General features: G+C 39.1%; 1 protein-coding gene across 3 annotated transcripts in view; it reads left to right on the forward strand.

Annotated features, from left to right (window-relative positions):
• The window catches only part of arid4b (AT-rich interaction domain 4B), a 59,058-nt gene that overhangs the window by 7,156 nt on the left and 28,230 nt on the right, over positions 1–23,672 (forward strand). For all 3 annotated transcript variants that reach the window (XM_059323860.1, XM_059323861.1, XM_059323862.1), the window contains exons 3-7: positions 13,693–13,803; positions 19,930–19,995; positions 20,291–20,381; positions 22,946–23,025; positions 23,346–23,437. In XM_059323860.1, coding sequence (XP_059179843.1) covers positions 13,693–13,803; positions 19,930–19,995; positions 20,291–20,381; positions 22,946–23,025; positions 23,346–23,437 — 440 coding nt within the window. The remainder of the gene's footprint in view (positions 1–13,692; positions 13,804–19,929; positions 19,996–20,290; positions 20,382–22,945; positions 23,026–23,345; positions 23,438–23,672) is intronic.

Raw genomic sequence — 23,672 nt, forward strand, 5'->3', positions numbered from 1 at the left:
GATTTAAGTTGGTAAAACTTGGAAATATAAGTTATTGACATTTAGGGCAATAATGTAAGTTAGCACAACAAAGTGCTAATAATGTAAGTTAGCACAACAAAGCAAGCCAGTTGTCTGCTCAAAAACAAGTTGGTAAGTTGTTGTTACTTATATCTTTAAGTTGGGGTTCACAACAAGGGACAATAGTTCTGCTAACTCTTATTTCTTTGTTGTGAAATGCGGGAAAGCGGTGAAATTCGGTCATTAGCGAAAGCTAGCGGCTAACTGGTGCTAGCGGCGCTGCTTGTTACAGCTACAAGAGTATCCATTAGCGTATCAATGGTAACTCAAACTTGTGGTCGCAACATTAGCTGACATTTCATAGCGCCGTTACAATCGTGCCAATTCAGCACATTGCAGAAGTTAGCAGAAGTAAGGATTAAAAGTTATTACAATGTAAAATTAGTTAAGTTTAATTAGTAAATTTAATTTAATTTAATTAGTTAAGTAATTAGTTTAGTTAAGTTAGTACAATTTACAGTTGAGTTGACAAAAATCTGAATTCAGAGTTGAGCAAACTCAAAAACAAAACTTAAAATATTTAGTTTAATTGTCCAACTTACAATTTTATTGAAGTTTGTTGCCTTGAAATTTTGAGTTCACCCAACTTTTCTTTTTTTTGCAGTGTAGGTATGTTGCCTGATGGCAACACCGTACCATAGAGGGTTAAGAGCTTGCTGCAAAGCATTCAGAAGGAATATGCAAAAATAGGGCATTTGCATTTTGAAATTGTCCATACTTGCAAGTGCACGTTTGGTCAGTGATCAGGGAATCAAGAGCAATGTGTTGCTTTAAGAGTATTGTTTTAAAGTTCTGTAGTTGGTGTGAATTGTTTTTGATACTGCAGGAAGAACGAATTGGCCCGGAGAGCCTTAAAGTTCTGGGAATGAGTGTGCAAAGCATAGAAATCAAATAAAACTAAGAACAAGTTTTATTCTATATCTACGGTGTAAACAAAAGGTATCAAGACTGTTATTTTTTTTCTAGTTTACAACAGCCATGGCATTGCCAAGGCAACTCCTGCTGAAGCACCAGTCACTGGAATTGTGGTGACTCTGGTTTGGACAAAGAGGTGATTCACAGCAGGATTATTGTACGTGTGAGCTAGGCCGGGAGGGAGCTTAATTCTTTCCTGCATGCCTCTTGCATGTTTCTTTGTTCGGCCAACAAGCCCATTCATTATAGCACAATATAATGGGTCACAAACTATTGTTTGTAATATTTCTGTAATGCTGATTAGTGCCTGAAGTGATTGTTTAAAAAGCAGCGATTTAGTACGCTTATGCAGACATCAATACATTGCTATTGTCAGAATGAAAATAATTGAAATCTAGTACACTTGATTGGATTTACACATTTAACTGTTAAGTCATACTGTTTACACCACCCTCACACAGTATAATGGCTGAATATAAAGCACTCTATGTGCCTAACATCCTCTTGTATAACTTAAATACAACAAATACAAAACTCATCTATCTGAGCAACAACACGTGTGTCCTTTTAGCTTTAAGAGGCACACAATGGATTAAATCCCAGGTAATAGCAACAGTTAGGGATGGGAATATTTAATCGATGATCGATTAATGGTCGGAATTTGGTCGATAACATGGAATTTTTAATTGATCTGTGTGTTTTTTAATTTTATCTATGACTGCGTATCAGTACTCACTGAACTGAAACACGAGCGTTTAGTTCTGCGGCTGTACGTGAATGAGCTGAGAATTAAGTTGGATAAAGCTACAATTTGCAAACTGAAAGTTGGAATAACAATTATAAAACACACAGAAATACAAGAGTATTTTTTGAGCAAAACTAGCGTACTGTATCAAACCTTGCTAGCATGAATTACTAGGTTTAATTTGATCCAAAACTTCTTTAAACACAAAATGCACTTAAATATGCAAGATTACTGTGAAAACTAACCTCATGCCTCTTCGGCGGCTAAAACATAAAACAATAAACTCCTTGCGATTTCTTTACCGTTTAATCTCACTTAAGTTATTTTTACGATCGTCAAGAAGTCTCTTTTCATCTTTTCAAAATAAAAGCGTCAATTATCAAAACAGGCTCTTGCATAGTACTGTATATATATCTTTTATTTTACCCATTTATGCACGTGCATAGCGATTAATCAATTAATTGATTGTTACTGTGATAGATGCTCGAGTTCTCTCGAGTGCTCATTCTTTGTTATTGTGGTGTAAGAGTGATGAAGGGAAATAGTCCAAAAAGATAAGTTGATAGTAGAAAGATTTGTTTTTAGTGTCAACAGTAGTGAAGTAGACATATAAAGTTGCGAAACATGGAAATACTCAAGTAAATTGTACAGAAGTATTGGCGGTAATGATAGGAGTGGAGTTACTGACATCACCACGGCATTTCCAAAAGAAGTGTAATGAAAATATGGGCCTGTCAGACTTGGATTCAGTCAAGCAAAATATCCTCCACCCCAGAAGGCAGAGTTGACAGGTCTGATGTAGGTTTTTGGGAAATAGTCATCTGAGCAATCATTGCCTGTAAATAGTCTGTGATAGGAACTGGAGCTGGAATAAAAACCTCCTCCACTAACACACCCTCCAAAGCATGAGGCTCTTTATCACGTATTGGATGACCATGCACATTTGAAGTGGACTTTGACTTGTTGTGAATCTGCATCTTATTTGAATTTAAGACAGATAAACGTAACAGTCACATTAACCATGTTCATTTTGAAGTATGGCAGTGGAAATTAAAACTGCAAATATCAATAAAAATTCTAAATTTTTATGCTCACTATTGGTGGTTTTTGCCTGTTGAAAAAGAGGAAATGTCTTTGCTAAACAAGTTCTGACATAGCAAACATTTAGCTCGCATGACTGATCAGCTGCTTTCCCTGTCTGCATCTTCCCGGATAATTTATACATTTTTTCTTGTCTCTGAACAGAATAAAACATGACTAATACTGTCTGGCATGAAAGAAAAATATAAAAGTGCCCAATTGAACCAAAGTCCTAATGACCTCTCTCCATTTTTCTCTCGTAAATTGATCGTTGGATGTCCAAGGTTACTTTTTTTTTTTTTTTTGTTGGTTTGCAACATCTACTTCTTCTATTTTGTTAGCGGATTACAGCTATGCAGAGCCTGTAGCACTAACTGCACAACGATACTACACTTTTACCTATTTCATTCAGTTAGAACGAGATTTATTTCTCATGTGTCACAAGCAGATGAATCAACAGATACTCATGTTGGATATTAGAAACTTAACTGGACAGGACAGTTTTTAACAACAGGGTAGCGGGGCCTTAATATGTCTAAAATTCTCTTAAATTCTCATAAAATGTCTTGCATACGATTTGAAAGGTCTTAAAAATGTATTAACGTTACTTTTATTCAAAACAAATTCATAAACTGCAGTCTCGCTTTTAAATGTTTCGATTTTTGAGGAAGCTATAACAGAACTACAAAACAGAACTAAGTACCTGTGCAGCCCGGTCAGAAATAAACAGTCAGAATTTAAAGTTCTTAACAAATATTAGTTCACAATAGAGAGGCTTCTGGTGTTTTTAGTTAGGTTAAGCATTTTTTATTCCAATGTGAAAGAGCTGTGAATAAATTCATATACCTTGCAAGTAATTCTGGGGCCTCCGATTTTCCTTCATGTCTTTTGTACTTTTTTTGCCAGTATGGATGTGAAAATTGTATTCATTAAGGTCTTAAAAAAGTCTTTAAAAAATCTAAAATTTGACTTGTTGAAACCTGCAGAGCGAAATGCTATTTGAAAGTGACAGTACGCAATTTTCCAAACTAGAAACAAAATAGCCTGTTCCAGACACAAAAGTTATTCTTAACATTCTTAAAGTTAAATGTATCAAAATATGAACTTATTCAGTGGAATTAGCTCACTCGATAATCTCACTACAAATATTACAACATCAAAATGTAAAAAAAAAAGATTAGAATTAGAAAGCTATAACAAAACACAAGCGCATTTTGGTCTCAAAAAGCGTTATTTTAAAAGTTAGCTCGACAGTTGACTGAAAACACATCTCTTGGCTTTGAATATAGTGAATAAGTGGCAGGAGGAATATCTGCAGCAAGTTTCAATACATTTGCACAGAGTCTCTGCATGCTTCCATGGGCCAGCTTCCCAGAAATAGCCTGTGTCTGTCTAACAAATGACCAGGGATTCCTTCAGCTGTTCCCTGATGACTGATATAAAGTGAGTTTTATTTTTTTGTTGCAGCTTCTACCTTCTGAGACGCATCTTTTTACTGAGTTGTAGAATGAAAATGCTATCGTCACTCAGGCTGTCCAAGAAATGCACTATAAGCAGCAGCAGCAGCTTATTTTCAACTAGCGCTCTGTGGAGTTGGCTGTTAAATTTTTCATGACCTGAGAGTCTTTATTGAGCAGAAACGGATCTCATTCTGCTGTTTGCAAGTGTCACCCCAGTATATTTTGTTTTGACTGAATTCAAAGCTGGGACTTAATGTCGCAGCGTTGCCTGTTTTGTTCCCTGAGTAGAAAGACTTAAATACTGAGCAGACTCTCTGATCACTACCAATCAGCGAGGTGCTCGTACTCTTTTCTTTTTTTTTTAAACTGTCTGTGTGATTCAACAGCTTAGGACAGAAGTGCTTTGTGGCCAACACCTCTGGGATTTGTTTTAGATTGTTCCTTTGTGTTTGGGGGGGGGCTTTCAGGGCGTGAATAGATTTATGTTGTTATCTAATGTGATATCCGTGCACGTCCGACTAACATCCAAGTAGATCATCCTTCAGTCGAGCTGCAGACTTTGGAGCGATTTCGGTTTGTTTCTCTCCACGCCAGTCGCAGGTGCATTCTGTCACCTCACGCCAAGTCACATTTGTATGCGTTTAATCAAGCACGTGTGCCTGCAGAGTGTTTTCCACATTGACGGCGTTAGGTAAATAGCCAGAGAGCTGGTTTTGGGTTGCACCACTGTTCTTACCATTACGTTGTCTTTAGCATGCAGAAGCTGAAGTGGCGCTCGAGGCTCATGATAAATACTGCTCGGCTCCTTTTTTATGACAGAATCTTTGATGAGAGCGGCTCTTGTGAGGTGTGTGGCATTTTAGCTTATTTTAAGTTGGCGAGAGGATGTTACACCTCCCAAAGGCACAGGAATTCCGCCTCTGTGAGCTTAGTCATCTTGATTGGTTGATCTTCCGAGCGGGGGAAACATTGTCTGTCTTTCAGAACTGGCAGGATTTATTCAAAAAAAAAAAAAAAGGAGTCAATGTTTTTCTCCAGACAGCTGTAGGCTAAATGGCAATCTAATCCAAGAAATGGATTTTTCTTTCATAGTTTTAGTTCAAAGCAGGTTGGTGGGGCGTTATCAACAAACCGTTCTCTGTTCGTGTTGGCATGTGAGCATGACGACTCCGTAGTATGTTATCACCCCTGTCTTGTTAAGTTGGGGGGTTTGGCAGCCACAGCTGTCGAGATAACCCGGGCTGCCCTCTCTGACTCAGTAGTATGACTGTGCCTTTAAAGAAGAGGAAAGGATCAGGCTTAGAGCAGGGGAAGCACAAGCAGACGGGTATGAAAGAGGAGGAACAGTGGTGTTTTGTGTTGCAGCCATGACTGACAAGAGAGCCGGGCAGCCAGTGGAAATGGCTCCTGCATCATGTAAACCTGGTGTTGGCCGGGGCAGCTGGTGCTGAGGCCAGACTGCACTAAAGACTAATGAGGTGTTTATCTGAGAGGTGGGGAGGCTGAAGTGCACTGGACTCTGCCCCTGACTCCCATCTGTCCAGATTCAAGAGACACCGGAGAAGAGCCAACCTGTCCTGGTTTGACTGCAACAGGCTCATAAGGACATCTTAACACAGAAGATGCAATTTGTCCATCTGTTAACTGCCGTTTGATGTGTTACCTCAGCCGAGGGAGCTCGGCTTTTCTGTTCCGTTTGTTTTTATTTTTCAAACAAAAAGCAGAATTTTTTCACACCAGATGAGTTGGAGATGATTGTAGAATGAATGTAGTGGAACAAATACCTCCCACACACAGTAATTTTACATTTTCAATTATAAAAGATTTATTTGGGGTTTTGGTGCTGGGACCTTCATCACGTTATTATTGTTACTGTAATAATAACCTGATAAAGGTCTCTGAAACAAAACCTTATTCCAGATAAATCTCTAATAAAAGCAAATGAACAGCACATTGTGTGGCTGTTCTCGAGGGGAGAAGCATGGGTCAAGGTAGTTCCCATGCAAGGGGCATTTGTGCTGCATTCAGGTGATGTCTGAATAATTTGAAAACTTTGTTCCCAACTAGGGATTGGAATGATTAATTGATGATCGATTAATGGTCTTTAAGAATTTGCTCGATCACGTGGAATTTTTAATCGATCTGTTTTTTATTTTATTTTTATTTATGACTGCATATCAGTACTCACTGAACTGAAACACTTCTGATCGTTCTACGGCCGTGCGTCAATCAGCCAATGAGCTGAGTATTTAGTTGAATAAAGCTACAGTTTGCAAAATGTTGCAGGTTTAAAAGTTGCAATAACAATTATAAAACACACAAAAATACAAGAGTATTCATTTGAGCAAAACTAGCTTACTGTATCAAACCTTGCTAGCATGAATTACTAGGTTTAATTTGATTCAAAATACATTTTAATATGGGGGGCTAAAACATAAAACATTGACTTCCTTGAGGTGAGTTAGTTTTATGATCAACTGGAAGTCTCTTTTCGTCCTTTCAAAATAAAAGCGTCCCTTAACAAAACAGGGCTTTTGAATAGTACTGTATACGGTATATATCTTTTATTTTGCCCATTATGCATGTTTTCAAAACATAGCAGTTAATCAATTAATTGATCATTCACATTATAGATGCTCGAATTGGCAGGTTTCTTCCAAACGTCCATCCCTAGGCTGAATAATAATATTGATGGGAACACCCAACAACAACAACTGAGAAATCAGCTAAAATTCTGGTACATGTTTCATGGCTCACCTGAACTGATTCCTGTGCTCTTCATTGTCATGCAAATAATGGAAGCGGTTATCAAAGTGTTGATTAAACCCTGTATGTTAACTTAAGCAAAAAGCAAATTAACGAAGAATAACTCACCAACTCTAGGAATAATCAGAGGAGCATGTCAAAGGTCTGCACTCTTTGCATTGTTGCAACTCAAAAGTATTATCTTTTTATGTATATTATTTCATGGATATACGTTCTCACTATTTTACCCACAGTTCACAGAGAACCCTAGCCTGGCTAACACCAGACTATTCTCAAATGAGGGCTAGTCTGGCAACTAGCAATGTATTTTTCCGTAGAGGAGGTGTGGTTTACGATCCTCCAGAGCCGTTTATTGGACGCTTAGAATGTCTATCAAAAGCGTCTGTAGGTAGCTCTTAGCCAATCAGATCAGTTATACCAGATGACGTAGTAGAGCAACAGAAATGGAATTCTCGCTTTCTGCAAGATTATTTATTTTCACGCTTTTTTCCCCCTCATGTCATTCAGCCACACAAATCCACTGATTTTATGGGCAATAATCAAGCTGCTGCGGGCCTCTCGGCAGCTCCGCTGTCCGCGGTAGCGGGGCTATTAGCCGTTAGCGGCTATTAGCTATTAGCCGCTAACGGCGCTAATAGCCGCTAGCGACGCTAATAGCCCCGCTACCATAACGCCGGTGATCTCAGCGGAGCCGCCGAGAGACCTTTCGCCTTTCAACTTTCGCTCTAAACTATTTAAAACACCATCTACAGCTAAAGAGAGTTTCGCGTCTGCAGCAGCCATGTTAGATCCGGAAAACTACAAGCTTCCAAGTGCCGAGTAGTACGCGTCATCGTCTTGCCGTCCCTCCCCGCTCTGTGATTGGATCCCTAAAACAGGGCTAGGAATCCGTCCTGGATTCCAGACCATTTCGCAGTTCGAAATTAAATTCGAGCGCGCAAGGCAGTCTGGGTATACCCAGGCTAAGAGAACCCCCCCAGTAAGGGTTTAATCACAGTGCAAAATATAGAATATGAAACACTGATTTAAGTCAACAGAGAATCCTAACATTATTTTTTCACAGAGCTGGACTGGAGTGTTACAGTTGGCAAGCCACCCTGCTTATTTTTAGAATACAGTTCTGTATCTATTTCTACTCTTTGATTTCAATCAGAGCGTCCTGTTTGCATGACAGCCAAACTTTGGTTGTTCTGAATGATAACTGGCCTGAGGGTTAATGTCACACCTGTTTGATTAATTTGTAGTATATTTCTATTCAATTATTTCCAGTACAATGCCACACACAATGGCCCTCATATATCAAACGAGCGTACGCCAGAAAGTGAGCGTAAAGTGGGCGTAAGATGATTTCTACGCAAGGCTCGGCATTTATCAATATGGACGTGAGCGGAGGGTACGATCAGATCTCACGTCTGCTCTCAGCTCGTGTACGCAAATTTGAGTCAGCGTGAAGTCCACACGTCTGAGTCGGAGAATTGATCTTAGGTCTAATAATTTTGTCGTGTTTGTTTAACTTTTATTAATTATTGTAAGACTTGTACAAACAAGGTTTGTAAGACTTGTTGTATAACTGTTGATACAATAAAGTTTGTAGAGAAAAAAGAAAAAAAAGTATGCACAAACCAATAACATTAATAAGCTATTGGAATAAATATGGAACATTTTTTCCTTAAACATAACTTTTACATACAAATTACATATGTACTCCTGTTTTTTGTAATTGCTGCTATTGTTTACCATCATTTTTGTGCATGTGTGTTATATGCGTGTTATAACTTTCCAATTTTCCATAATTTAGAATCACGACTATTTTCACATATACAACTGAATGTATGGTAACTAGTATTTTGGCATTCGTGTGGTACGGACACTATTTTTGTATTTGAAACCTCCAATAGTTTAGAGAACAGGAGGTACAGCATGTTCTGTTCAACACACAAATAGAATAAATGTTTGTGTTCTCTTGTTATCTGTTGGGATAAAACTCTGTGTTCTTATTGATTGCACGTCTTTATTCCTCTATTTCTATTAGATAAACCTTTACACTGTAAAAATTCAGAAAGAAAAAAATCAGAAAGTGAAACGCTGACGTCTAACAGCAGCAACACAACAAACTGGTTTTGTTTGGCAGCATAAAAAGTGAAAAAGAAGGAAATCAGTGGTGCTGTCAGCAGAGTAGCGGACTATTAAACTCCTGGCAAGGTTTGAGTAATTACATCGTGATATATAAAGCCCAATAATCTATATAATATCCGAATATTGCTATTATTATGATGGAGAGATATTATTGACCTCTTTACATTTACTAATAATGATGTCCTAGTGAGAGGAGCGTGTGGCAGCGCTGATTGGAAATGTTTCTATTCGGGCAGCACCGCTGGTGAAGGAGACACTGACGCTCCGGTGTCGGAGCTGGATAATAATAATAATAATAATAACAGTAAACAGCAGAAGACAACAACATTTAATATCCTCGGCTAGTATTCTGTTTAAAGAATTTCACGATCGCAGTTTGTATTTATTTTTGGATTATGTTTTAATGATAAACTATGTAGTCTCAACATGTTTTGCTTTGTCACTATTAAAAATCAAAACACCACAGAGTTTTATCAGCTCCAGGCATCGATACAATAGTCTAAGATCAATTCTCCGACTCAGACGTGTGGACTTCACGCTGACTCAAATTTGCGTACATGAGCTGAGAGCAGACGTGAGATCTGATCGTACCCTCCGCTCCCGTCCAAACTTTACGCTCACTTTCTGACGTACGGACCTCCACTAGTTTAGAGAACAGGAGGCACATCATGTTCTGTTCAACACACAAATAGAATAAATGTTTGTGTTCTCTTGTTATCTGTTGGGATAAAACTCTGTGTTCTTATTGATTGTACGTCTTTATTCCTCTATTTCTATTAGATAAACCTTTACACTGTAAAATTTTTTTATTAATTTCCACTTTTGCAAAAATGCTTTAAAACATTGTTTACCTCCTTAAACCAAAAAGCTGAAAACTTTTAAGTCCGTGCTCCAAATGTAAAATATTCAGTGAACTTGTTTGAGTTTATAACTATAAGTAGGCTACTTTTATTTCATAAACCTCCGTTGCTGCGTATTTCTTTAATATGTCTATATTGTCCCTATTGTTAATTGTAATGGTGCACTTTGCTAATAAAGCTGACTTTAGAGGGTGAAAAAATCCTCTTTTTGGCCGTATTGCGCCCTTCGGTGTCTTAAACTCTGAAGGCAAGCCTTCTGAATCGGGTATATATTAGGGCGTGGTATTTAAATGACGCATGTTTCGAGCCGCCACATTTATCAACAGCCGATCATTCTTACGCTGTGGTTGGAGAGATGCGATCATTTGATAAATCACACGTGGACCCTGTCGTAAGACCAAATATACACTCGGATCTGCGCTCGTTTCTACGCTCGCTTGATAAATGAGGGCCAATGTGTGTATTACAGTTATTCTGTGCAATTATCCATCATAGGCATTTCTGGAGTGAAAGAGTAGATATAGTGTATAAAGCTATTTTATTTGTGCTTATGTCTTATTTCCTTTGCTTTTTTTTTTAGTCTTGAGCTGCTGTAGCCTTTAGATTTCCCCGACGTTGAATCAATAAAGTTCATCTGAGTGAAAAGCGTTTTCTAGTCTGCCTTTTCAGATAATCTCCACTCCCGTTAGTGTCTCATAAATCTGATCATTTTTGGTCTTGTGCTTTGAGTGTAAGACCTAAAATTGCTGCATGTTTTAGTTTTCTGTCAGATAATTTAGAATCTAGCCTCAGGTAGCAAATAAATTAAAGAGGGATATGAAACCCATCTTATCATTCGGTTAATTGGACAATGGGTATTTTTAACCATATTTCTGTTTCACCTGTTGCTCTTTTATTAGGAGGGCAACATTTTTCTCATGCATATGCAGTGAATGTCACTTCGCATCATTAGCAGTTCAGTGATGATGGCACAGATTAGAGATGTCCTGATCTTGTTTATGTGACCCTGATACTGATCTGAGTCATTTAATATTGAATATCTGCCAAGTTCAAATCCTGATGAAATATTTATATTTTCCTAAATAATACAGTCGCACAGCTACTTCTAAGTAGACCTACATGAATAAATCCAATACACTCATGTCCTTAATGTTGTTTGTATGGTATCCATGCAGAGAAGATGTGAAATGGTTCCAGCAGGCAGATATGAGCAACATTTAGAGCATTTATCTCGAGTTTGAACAAAAGTTCAAAAGTGGTATTCAATCAATGCTCCCACTTCAGAGGTGTGGTGCACCTGCAGAACACTGCTGAAATAGAGGCAAAGCAGCTGTTTTTCTTTGTTGATTCCCAAAGCAGCTGTGCTCACTGCTGCCGATGCACTTTGTCAATGTGGTGCTCCTCTGTAAAACTGTTGCCTGCTCTTTTTTTCCATGCCACTCAAGGGTTTGCTCTCATGCCACACATTGATTAGGAGCAGGTTCAAGTGTTAACACAGAGGCAGAATTGTAACTTGTGTACTAAAGACAAAGGGGCTACAGTAGACAACGGATCAGGATTTATAAATCTGTTTACCTGCACTAAAGTCAAATATCTCAAATGTACAAATTGTTTCTATTTCAACCCTAAAAGTGGTTCAGTCATGAATGTGCCACAGAGGCCTGCAGCAGCTAGTGGCTGCAGTGGTATGTCTAATAGTTTAATTTATGTCTATTTTTATTTAGTAGATTTTAAGCTTTTTTTTTATCTGTTTCCGTTCACATTAATAATTACTCTGCTGGTGACACACCGGCCATAGCACAGGGCGTGTTGCTTGGAGACTTTTTTTAATGTTTCAGTTTGAAAATGTCAATGCTTCGACAGCAATCTTTCTAATTAACGCAATGCATAGTTATGCCCGTTTTATCATACCCAAGCCATGGAAAGTGGAGATAACATTCTTTGTGAAAGCTGTTTTAGTCTCTTTGTATCTGGTAGCATGTGGCTCACAGTCAGATGAGGCCATCTCTGCTGATGATGTTGGGTCAGGATTAGCCCTATCACCGGGGACAGGTGGAGTGGTTACCTCACTGATGATGTGTCAGCTGGGGACAGGTGTAACGGGCACTGCAGCATTTTCTTGACAAAACTTAGTCAGTTGTTTTTGTGTTGCACCACCCGTATATATTTTAAGGTTTTAATGAACGCTTGAAGAGGAGTTATAAAGCACAAATTTATACACATGCCCTCTCCACCCTGCATTCAGCGATATTAGTCAGGGCCAATCAGAGGCAGAGTAGGGGCAGTATTTGCAGAATGCAGGTGGAAGAAAAAAATTCCACACACAAACGGAGCTGCTAAATGTCAGGGGCACAGGTGTGACCAACAATGTTGAGATGCACTTGACATATCTGTGAAAAGAAAATCTATCTTCAATCTTACTAACTTGTAGTATTAAATTGTATTATGCATAATGTGTGCATAAGAGTGCCTGCTTGTTTCTTTCTACTGGCCATTGAAAAACGTACTTAATCCATTCAGAAAACAAGTGTTTTCATGCTTAATAGGGTTGCAAAATTCCGGGAATTTTCAAAGTTGGAAACTTTCCATGGGAATTAACGGGAATTTATGGGAATTAACTGGAATTTATGGGCATAAACAGGAATAAACCAAGAATTTAGAAAATTGAAGGTTGGCCCATAACAGGGAACTTGATTATACTTGTGGGAAGTATTTTTTAGCATGATCTTAAAACAAAAAAAAAAAAAAACAGATTACATGCAAGTACACTTCAATCACATGCATGTCGCACACTGCAGAGCTACTGGTAATATTTAACTCAACATTCATGTTTTTGTTGTTCAATTAAATAATTAAATGTTCAGTAAAATAATTACTTACAAATAAATCTGTTGAAATGTCATGTTTTTTTATTTGGAATATTTCCAAGATTCCCCAGCTTAACTTCCCATGGAAAGTTTCTGGAAATGTACCGGACATTTTCCACCTCTTTGCAACCCTAATGGTTAATGCTGATATGAAAAAGCTACATTTGTATTTTTGCACATTAAAGGAGGACCTGGTGCAGTTAACTCATAGAAGTATTGGACATGATGCACATATGACCTGGTGCAGTTGGTTATCCTGTGAGCAGGAAGTGTGCTCCACTTTGGGTCTTATTCTAGAAAGATTTCTAAATATACCTCTGTTGGATAAGTCGATTTCTGGAGCCTTAGTGAAACCCCCTCAGTAAAGCCATCTCTACACTACATGAACCACAACCATCCCTGCCCTCTTCCACACACACAGAAAGTCTGTTTTCTCTCTGTTCCCGACCCTCCGCAAATCTGTTCTTGAGGGGGAAAAAAAGGTTTGATAAACAGCCAATGATGACACAAGATGGTGCTATGTGTTTCGGATAGCTTCTTCTTTGTAGTCATCAAAGCAGTAGTGAAGTGGCCTTTTTGTTTGCTCCCTCAGAGGCTTGTTTTCCAATACCCAGAGCAGATGGTATGTGTTTTCCATGGATGAATCACTGAGCCGGGTGGGTTTTGTGAAGCTGGCCTACACTTTGTGAAGCTTGTATGTGTGTCTTCCTGCCTTAGCTGTGAGAATACACCTGTGTCAGTAAGCTATATATATAAAATGGCTTTGAATTCACTGCTTTCTTGTTTTATCTTTATTTCCTCAGACTCTGGAGGAGCCCCCCTACTTGACAGTAGGGACAGATGTGAGTGCCAAGTACCGAGGGGCTTTCTGTGAGGCCAAGATTAAGACTGCCAAGAGGCTAGTGAAGGCAAAGGTAAGTCACATTTCAAAGTGCTCATGATCCAGAATTAAAAATGTATGGTCGGTCTGTGTTGTGTGTGAAGTGGATTGCCGCGGGGCAAGGGCCTCTTGTCTTTGTCAAAAGGGGCAATAATCAAGATCACACAGCGCAGTTTTAATGTACAGCCAGAGTGATTGGGTTGGGGATGGACACATTCAAGAAATACAGTCTATTCCTTTAGAGAGCAGGGTTTGGGATGATTTAGTCCATTACTATCGAACTCTGGTGCGGTTAAATCCTCGTTACGGTTCGTTTGGTTGCATGTGAATGATCCAATCATACTCTGGTGCGCACCAAAACAACCGGTCTGAGATCTGTTGCGAGAGGGGGTCTGTGAACGTAATCCAACCCAATTACAGGATATGAACCAAAACAGAGGTGATTGTGGGCTCCTAATCAAATCACAAGGTCCTATCGTAGCCTAAAAGTTAAATTTTTGTCCTTCAGTTTCACTCTGTAGGCTACCACTGAGCTAGAGCAAATTTCTCATAGCTTTATTATCAACATATTGCTAAAAATCATGTAATATTTACCTTTGTGGTAGAAGCAGATCATGGTAGAAATGCATCAAAATTCGCCTTCTCTGATTAAACAGGTGTCTGTCTGATCACAGCACATCAAAAATAATGGTTCTACACATTATTTACGACCCGGAGCGTCAACAGGAGCTTGTTCTGAGCATTTCTTTCCAAATGTGTTTGATGGGAACACCAGAGCAGGATTATGGCCAGTTAGTCAAAGGTACTTCATGGTGCATTCAGCTCCATGTTGCTTTGTTTATTTACGTGTTTGCATTGTTCAACACCAACTTACAAACAAAAAAACCAAAAGTGCCCTTAGATTGATTCTTATGGTCTTTTAAGCAATATGCGAATAATTATTTTTTTATTTTTTTATTTGGAAAAGGCAATACATACACAAATAATTAAATATAATTCATTTACATGTATAAAAGCATATGTACAAGAAAAGAAACATAATAAAGATCTCAGAAAGTCTTTCAGTCCACAACCTCACTTCCCAGAATAACTGTTAATTTGACACATATGGGCTCGATATTGTCATATATTTATATCAAATATTACGTACCAACATATCTATCATCCTTGTGCAGCTTTTACACTTCACCCCCATACATATTCCCGTCACAAACACTGTTCAGTACTTAACTATAAACAGTTGAACCAAAGGAGCATCAGGAAGAGAGAAAGAAAGAAAATTAAATTAGTGGAGTTGTACAAAGTTGGATCGCCACGGGGTTATAAAGTCAATCCATTTGTCCTTAATATGATAGAATTTATGTTTCAAATGCGAATAATTCATGCGAATAAATTGCATGTCCATTTAAAAATTGATGAGTCTAAGCACACCGAATCCGACAAATTTGAAATGAAAAGGGAGCATTTTTCTCTTCTGCTCCATGGTGTCACAAGGGCAACCATCTACTTGTTCCACAATTTTTCACACTTGCATCCATAGTAACAATTTTTATATGATGATAAAGGAAAGTCTTGACAGTTTTGGTAATGGTATTTTGAAAGTGCTTGAATTTTACTCTTAAAAACCCTGCTCATACCCTGAAACAAAAAGCAGTAAACACACTTGTTTGTCAAGGTAGAAAAAACATTAATTTCCAAGTGCATTAGCTGACGTTCTTCTAAGGGTATTCTACTTTACGTGTAATGACTGCACGTAATAGGAATATTCATGTCGGCCTTGATGTGACCAGTTTGAATGTGAAAAAAATCTTTCTGTAATTTTTTTTAATTTTTTTTATTTTGTCCCTGGTGCGAAAAGGCCTTTTAGTCTATGCATTTAAATTATTTTCTTGTCTCTGAAGTTGCCAAATATCCAGCTGTGTTGCTTCCATGCTCGAGCTCTACCACCTGGTTCTCGTTGTTAGTACTGCTCATGCAGCTGAAACACTGATCAGGGCCCCAGCTGTGACAGATGCAGGGTTGGCCTAGCCCACCAGGTACCCATCACGTCCTCAGGCGTCCCTCTCGCCCACAGCTTCCGCGTTCTGACTGCCGTTTCCCCATTGGTTTTACGCCTTGCTGAGGAAGGCATTGTATGATGCCCGTAGTACAGTATCTCATTTCCCAGTGGGGACGGAGCATCTGGATAATACAATAGAGACAGATCGCTTGTCTCTTGTTCTGCTAGAGTGTGTGGGAGGAACAAAGATTGGATGCTGGCTTTTTCACTGTGTCAATGCACTGTAAAGACAAAAGAGCAGCGACGTTCTGCCACTCTGACACACCGGCTGAAATCTTCAAATGACAACACGACAAAGACGGCAGAGCGTGTGATTTTCTTAGTTTAAATGTTGTGGGCTAAAGTGAAGCTAATAGGATGGTCTAAGCTCATAAATTAATTAACATACTAATTGGCTGAGTGTGTAGTTTGTTTTTTGGGCAGCTGTAATGTGAATGTGAGCTCTGTTACACAAACGGAGAACATGGCAATTATTCAGCGGTTGTTGTGAATCTGAATATTTCACTGTAATGAGTTCCTCTTTAGCTCTCCGGTTCATTAATCTCTGTCTGCTTGTTTAACAAAGTCGATGGTGGCAGCATATGGTGCCGCTGTCTTTTGAGTGATTTTAAAACCCCAGTCAAAGATCTTCGTGACATTCTTATTTATGAGAACGATCCGTATTAGAGGACCTGTAAAAAGTTCAATTAGCACAGTCAGTATCACTTACTGTGACATGTTCAGCACACACATGATCAGTCAGGTCTAACCCAGTGACACAGTAACAAGGACTGTGTCAAAAAAAAAAGAGTGCTGCGTTATAGATTCAACAACCAGAGTACTTTTTCCCCCTGCAGAATGCAAATTAAATAATCTCTTAAATGGAAAAATATACATCCACTTTTTTGCAGATCAGTATCATCATTCCCTCATTTGCCAATGATGCCATGTTTACAGATTGCAGAGTAATTATTGTTTTTTCCCCCAGGTACTCTCAATTTAATATGCAGAATAAAAACTGAAACCCTCATTTCTGTTTGCTATATAGTGAGTTTACACGATTTAAGGCCTGATTTTCCACTGGCTTTTGGAGGTCACACATGGAAGTCCCAGATCAGAGGCAAAGCAATCGAACGACTTGCAGCTCTGTGTGTGAACCTTCAAAGATGTGACTTGGGAGATGTGCCGATGCATCACAGACATCTGAGAGAAATCTAGCACGCTAAATATCCGGACCGGTCTGCGTATCCAAATCCTGTAGTGTGAAAATGGTTTGACAGAAGCCAAGACCTAAAAGCAATTATAGCGCAAAAGATACGGTTTGAGGGAAATATCGGGGAGGAGTTGTAACAATGAGAACTGGCGGGGCCACATTCATTCCTATGAGAGATGCCAAAAGAGGTCAAATTTCCTGTATAAAATCACCCAGATCTTCCTCATCTATGGGGCACATAGAGTACAGGCACTAGTAATTGGCCCATTCATGCAAACAGGAAGTTTTTCGGGGCCCAATGACATTACATGACGGACCCAGATGTTGTTAATCCAATATTTGGCCACGATTCCGAATTGGTATCAAAGCTTATGTACTGTTTTTTTGATTCATCACTAGGGTTGTCACGATTCTAAAATTTTCAACTCGATACCGATACTCAATACGAATACTAAAATATTCGATACTCAATACCATTTTCGATACCACAAGGATAAAAAAAAGACCCCAAAATTTAACAGAAATATTTTTATTAACAAGAAAAATGCAACATGTAAAAATTAACAGAACCACAGGTTAAATATTTATAATAAACAGTTGTGCAAAAAGAAACTGCAACTATGATAACAAGCTTCAGTTCTGTGGTAGTGCAAAAAATAAATAAATACAATAAATAAAAGTAATTAGAACAATATTTTGAGGATTTTGAGGATTGTATCCGGATACAACGTTTTAGTATCAATACTTTTTTGAGTATCGATACTTTTGACAACCCTATTCATCACACACACACACACCTTGGATAGCTAGCTTCCTGCAGAAATTCATTTTTGGAGGAAAAACCTCCTGTTGGTTGTCTCTTTTGTCATATCGCTTCTCGCTTGTGTATTGAAGACTGAATGTATTTTTGAGACCAGACAGACTTGTCAGGGACTCCTGCTAGTGAAATGTTTAGTAATGTGTGACCCCTTTATTGCTGATAACTCATGTTTTACTTCAAGACAGCCCATTATAAGACAGACAGTTGTGTATGTGATCAGCACAGCAATCTGACAACTTTGAAAGTCGTGCAGAGTGTAGGTGCCATTATAGTAAATGTGATTAATGTTACCCTTTTACACAAAGCACCAATTACACAGTCAATAAAAGATGTGTACGGGGGTGAAGAGATGCAGATTTGCAAGGACGCAAATTTTGAATGTGACTTTGCAGGAGTCAAAAAAACAAGTACTTACTTTGAGTTTTATTGATGTTTTTAATTATTATTTTTTACGCATTGATTAACATCACTATAAATGGGCCCGTTTTATCAAAGTTTTCAATGTTATTTATCCATTAAAGCAGAGAACATGTAAGATCTGAACAGGAGAGGCTTTATCGATGTGAACAGAACGGAGTAGGATGGAGAGGGATGGTGTGGAGGAGCGAAACAACTGGAGCTGCTGTTAAATTTCATCTGAGCTTTCACACATACAGTCAGTGCTTGCTGTTCTTTTGCTGCTCACATTTTCTAACCACTTTGAATTAACTACAGCGAAACATCCTGCAGCTTAGTAACATTTTCCGGCTTATTGGAAGAAAGGATCTTGTGATAAAATGCTGCGAGCTCCCGACAAACCTGTTCATTTGCATAAATTTGCTCTATTTTATCATAAATAAGTCCTCATTCCGATATTTGTTGTTAAGTCTCATTGGCTGTACAGTTAAAGGTTGTCAGGATGTGCAGGTGGTATTGATGCTCTTTAGAGGATGAGGTTTTGGACAGCGAGAGTCCTCCTCCCTGTGTCTGCAGAGAGCGAAGCCTCCTGCTCGTCCCCGCAAAAGAAAGGGAGTCCTTTATTCCACCGGGCAGGAATGTTATTATCTCCAGAACTGATTAAACGCTGCCTCAGGAAGCTTCTTTTATTCCTTTTGTCTTCCATCCTATTTTATGACCTGACAATTTAACAGCATCATACAGTATGTATTTCTGTCATTCATTGTGTTGCCGCTGCCTTCACAGTGAGACTTTGATTGCTGTTTCTGCTGTTGTTATATTTGAAACCGACTCCAGAGAGCATCGTCTGAATTTGTTACCTGCAGGCTTGTTTTCTGAGACGGGGGTGCTTAACATCTTTTTCTGCCCTCGTGCGGCGGTTGATTCTCAACTAAATCACAGTCAATAAAAAGTGAAGCCAGTTTGCCGCTATAATTATGTTACTATTTTACTAGCACATGCTCTCAAAAATGACTTTAATTTCCCTTAGGAAACAGAGTAGGAAGCACATGAGCATATTGATATATCAAGTAGGGAGGGGGATTTGTAGTACTCAACAGATTTTGTGCTTCTGGCTGCTTCCACACTTTTTTTTTCCCCCGCACATGCTTTCTTTCTTGGACGGTATGTGACGGTAAATGGCTGCAAGTGTTCCTGCATTGTGGTGTTCGGTGTTGCCAGGTCGCCATGCAGATGCAAGATTACCACAGCATGATCAGATTATGATCTACTGTGGCTCACTTAGGGGAGCCTGCAGTTGCACAGAGAGAGAAAAAGGGTGGGGGGGGATGGTCGGTTAGTGTTGCCCGAACAATCGCTACAGAAATCCGCCGCAGTTGGCACCAACAGATGCTGCGCAGTTGCCAATTGGGAGGGGGGGGTCATTCACTCAACGAGCCATAGTATTAAATATTCACACACATGCTGCTTGCCTAATGACACCAGGAAGTCTTAACTAGTGAAACCACTCTGATTTTGAAAGCAACAACCGCGCCTCGCTATAAAATAGGAGTGTGTGTGTGTGTGGTGGTTTAAAAGTCCAGCAGGGTTAGCAGGGATGCTGTGAAGAGGAGGATTGATGTGGCCCGGTCAGGGCTTTGGGGAATTGTTTGTTTATCCTCGTTACTGATCCCCCCCCCCCTCTCTTCCTCAGGTGACCTTTAAACCAGATCTGTCCACAGCTGAGGTTCATGATGAAAACATCAAAGGACCTCTAAAGGTAAGGCAGGAAAGACGGAGGAGGTTGATGTTGCCTCACAGTCACAACACTCACATTGTCGTTAAATGCCCTTGATTACTTTTGTTTTGTGTCTCTTTTTGGCTCAGACTATAAGATCATAGTGAATGTAGCAAGAAGCCCAAGAGAATGGGTCAATGAAGCATTCTCTTTGCAATTTAATTTGATTCGGTAATGATTCTTGTGGCAGCATTATGCTCGTCTCATTACTTTAAAACACACCATTAGATTTATCATTAGTAGCGCATTAAATAACAGCATTGTGTCCGTCCCACAGGTGGGTGCTGTTGTAGAGGTGAAGAATCAGGATGGAGTTTACCAGGAGGCCACAATCAATAAGCTGACCGATGCCAGTATATATACTGTTGGTAAGTCAATAACAAACTGCTTCTCCTCCTTGTGCTCTCCCTACAGGTAGCTCACAAAAACATGTTTGTGTGCAATGGAAAATTCCAAAAGGTTGTCGGGGTTTTTATTTTCCTTTGCCGGATATATAATGAAAGGACCACCTTTAGCGGATGCCTGAGCAAAGGGTAAAGAATGAAGTGATTTCTCTCAGTGCAGCATGAACACTGAAAAGTAGCCTGGCATGTTTCACATCTCCATTACAGTCCAAACAATGGCTGTTGTTTGTTTAATCATTAAAATGTACATTAAAGCTCAAAGAATCTAAGGGCTGAACTTTACATACATTATATTGAAATGTGAATATATTCTACAAATATTGTCCAGCCTGAAGCAACTGGTGTAGCATTAAATAATGGAAAATGTAAACACATTAAACCTTTAAGTAAGAAGAACAAATTATGAGGTGGAAACATTTTTTTCCAGGTATTTACTTAGTCTTCTGTAGCTTTAGAGGCTAGACTTGTTATGCTGAGTCAACATTGAAATATAATACAGCATCGTGTAACAACTAAGCAGTGCTGGTAAGTGCTGCTTGTAAGGCTTCAATTAAAGACTACCACTGTCAAATAATGGATGCATTTTTTAGTAAAGTCTATTTTATTTCTAAAGTGTAATATTTGAAATAACAAATTTGCCTTAGGGAGTTTTGTACAGCCTGTACAGCCTATGACGCCCTCTGACACTCTTTGGATCAGGAAAACCCCTTAATGGAGGAAAAACATGGGAGAAACCTCAGGTCATCTGGGAAGGTATCCCTCTCCCAGGATGGACAGATGTGCAATAGATGTTGTGTGTCCAGAATAGACCAGTATGATCAAATTTAAGACACGATAATGCTAAATGCCAAAATACAGTGAATGCTATTAGTAGCACAAGTAGAGAAAAGTCATCGTAATGTTAAGTCAGTGAACTGACTGAGTAAAGTCAGAAATATGTCTAATGTTTATCTGACATTAACAAAAACTACAGTTCCTGGCTAATCACTGACATTAGCTACTGGCTGATGTTAGCTCACATTAGCCACTGGTATGGCATTATCTTCCATTAGTAACTAGCTAACATTAGCCAGCACAAGCTTAAATTCCTGGCCAATGACTGCTATTAGCTAACATCAGCTACTGGCTAACATTGGTTTAAAAATTGCTACAATTCCTGGCTGATGAATACATAAGGGCTGCTCGATTATGGCAAAATTCATAATCACAATTATTTTGGTCAATATTGAGGTCATAAATATTTAGCACAATTACTTATTGACTTTGGAAACATCATGCATTTACTGAACTGAACTGAACTGAACCGTCTTTTTAAACATGGATTTTCTTTAACTTTAATTATATTTCAACAGAAAAACAAAAAATTATTAGTTTTTCATAATTGTTGGAAGCCAAAATTGGACTATAAATAAAAGAGATTAATTGCCCAGCCCCACAATCTATGAGGCAAAATGTAAGAAAAAGCTGGATGGGTTTCGACTAGAAAAGATCTGTCACGATGTGATGTGACGTCACATTCTCATTGCAACCCAAGCCCTACTCTGATTGGCTGACTCATGATATTCCTACCCTGTCCTTAACCAATCTCACTCCTCATTCCTAACATTCTCTGGAGTTTTAAAGAAGGATCCTTTCTCACCGAAGCCAGATCAGCTACGCAACGTCAATCTATAATGTGTCATAAAAAGTGTGGAAGGAAAAATCAGAATTGTGATTTTCCAGAGTCCAATGTGATGTGCCTACATTGCTTGTTTTGACCAGCTGTCTTCAACCCAAATGTATTGTGTTTACAATTACATGAAAGGAAAAATTCTTCCATTTGAGAGAAATCTTTTGAAGTTTTTCTTGCAATTCATAGCTATAAGTCTGCAGCGAGTACACAGTTAACAGTGTTGTATAATCCAAAGTATACAGAGTATAGACTCAGATCTCTAGTCTCTCTGCAGCTGCTCGTCACTTAAGAGTGCCCATGGGGGTTTTCCCTATCTCGTCTTGGCACATTTTCATTCTTTTCATTCAACGAAAAACATGAGTCACTGTTGAAGTTACCTCAAGTGTTTTCCCCCTCATTGTTGTCACCAAATGCATTTGAGCGAGCATTGAATAAAGGAATTTAATGATTTACACAAGCGGGTTTATCTTTGGGAGCGATGTGACTGCTGAAAGTGAAAGGAACGTTCTTTATTATGATATATATTATGCATGCTTATTGTAAAAGTTAGTCTGCTGAGATTTGAGATCAGTTAATACATAAATAAATGAGTGAATGCTTAGACACTTCCACACGTCTCTTTTTCTTCAGCATTTACTCTGTTTAGCAGAGGGTCCTTGATGCTGTAGTGAAGCTCTGTCACGGCCTGCCGGAGGATCCGTCTAAGCCTTAAAACATCATTTGTTTTTAACATATCGTAAATCAAGCAGATATTTTGCAACCAAGACTGGAGTTTATCCGTGCTTAAGTGTGTTTTTGTGGACTCCCAGCCCACATACTGTACAGCAGCCTCACAGTTTGTCTCTCATCTCTGCAGTGTTTGACGATGGCGATGAGAAGACCCTGAGGCGTTCCTCTCTCTGCCTGAAAGGAGCGCGTCACTTTGCAGAAAGCGAGGCAAGTATTGTGCTGTCCTGCAGTTTCACAATTCACACTCTGCTTTCTAGGGAAGCAAAGCTTATTTTATAGTTACTTTTCATCTAATTTTATTTAATCTTTCTGCTCAAATTAAAAGGCTGCTTATGAACGGTCCCACGTTAGCATTTAGACGTTCAGCTGCGATCTGTTTCCAGGAAACTGATATCACAGCATAGTTGCTATAGCCCTCCATTTGTAACTGATATAATTTCTTCCAGGTGTACAAGAAAAATCCTTTGTCTTCTAATTTAGCATGTGACAAGGTGGCGCTGAGGCAGTTTTTTTTGTCTCCCCTGCAGACACTCGACAGACTCCCTCTCACCAACCCCGAACACTTTGGCACACCAGTCATCGGCAAGAAGGGCAACCGCGGCAGACGATCGAACCCAATGTGAGTGTCTTCGCCGTCTCTGTGCATACTGCAGGGCTCATATCAAACCTAATGTATCGGAGGTCTGTGATGCTGCTGGTGGGGAGGGATTTTCTGTAGCAATCCACAGTCATCAGTGACAGGCTCCCCCTGTTCTAAGTACGCTGACAGCAGTTGAAATGAAAGATTTACTCTCATCTCCATCCCCTCATAAACAGCGCCTGAGGCCTGGAAGTTAGAGGAGCCCACTCACCTC

Source organism: Centropristis striata, chromosome 20 (assembly GCF_030273125.1).
Source record: "Centropristis striata isolate RG_2023a ecotype Rhode Island chromosome 20, C.striata_1.0, whole genome shotgun sequence".
In the NCBI taxonomy this organism is placed as follows: domain Eukaryota; kingdom Metazoa; phylum Chordata; class Actinopteri; order Perciformes; family Serranidae; genus Centropristis; species Centropristis striata.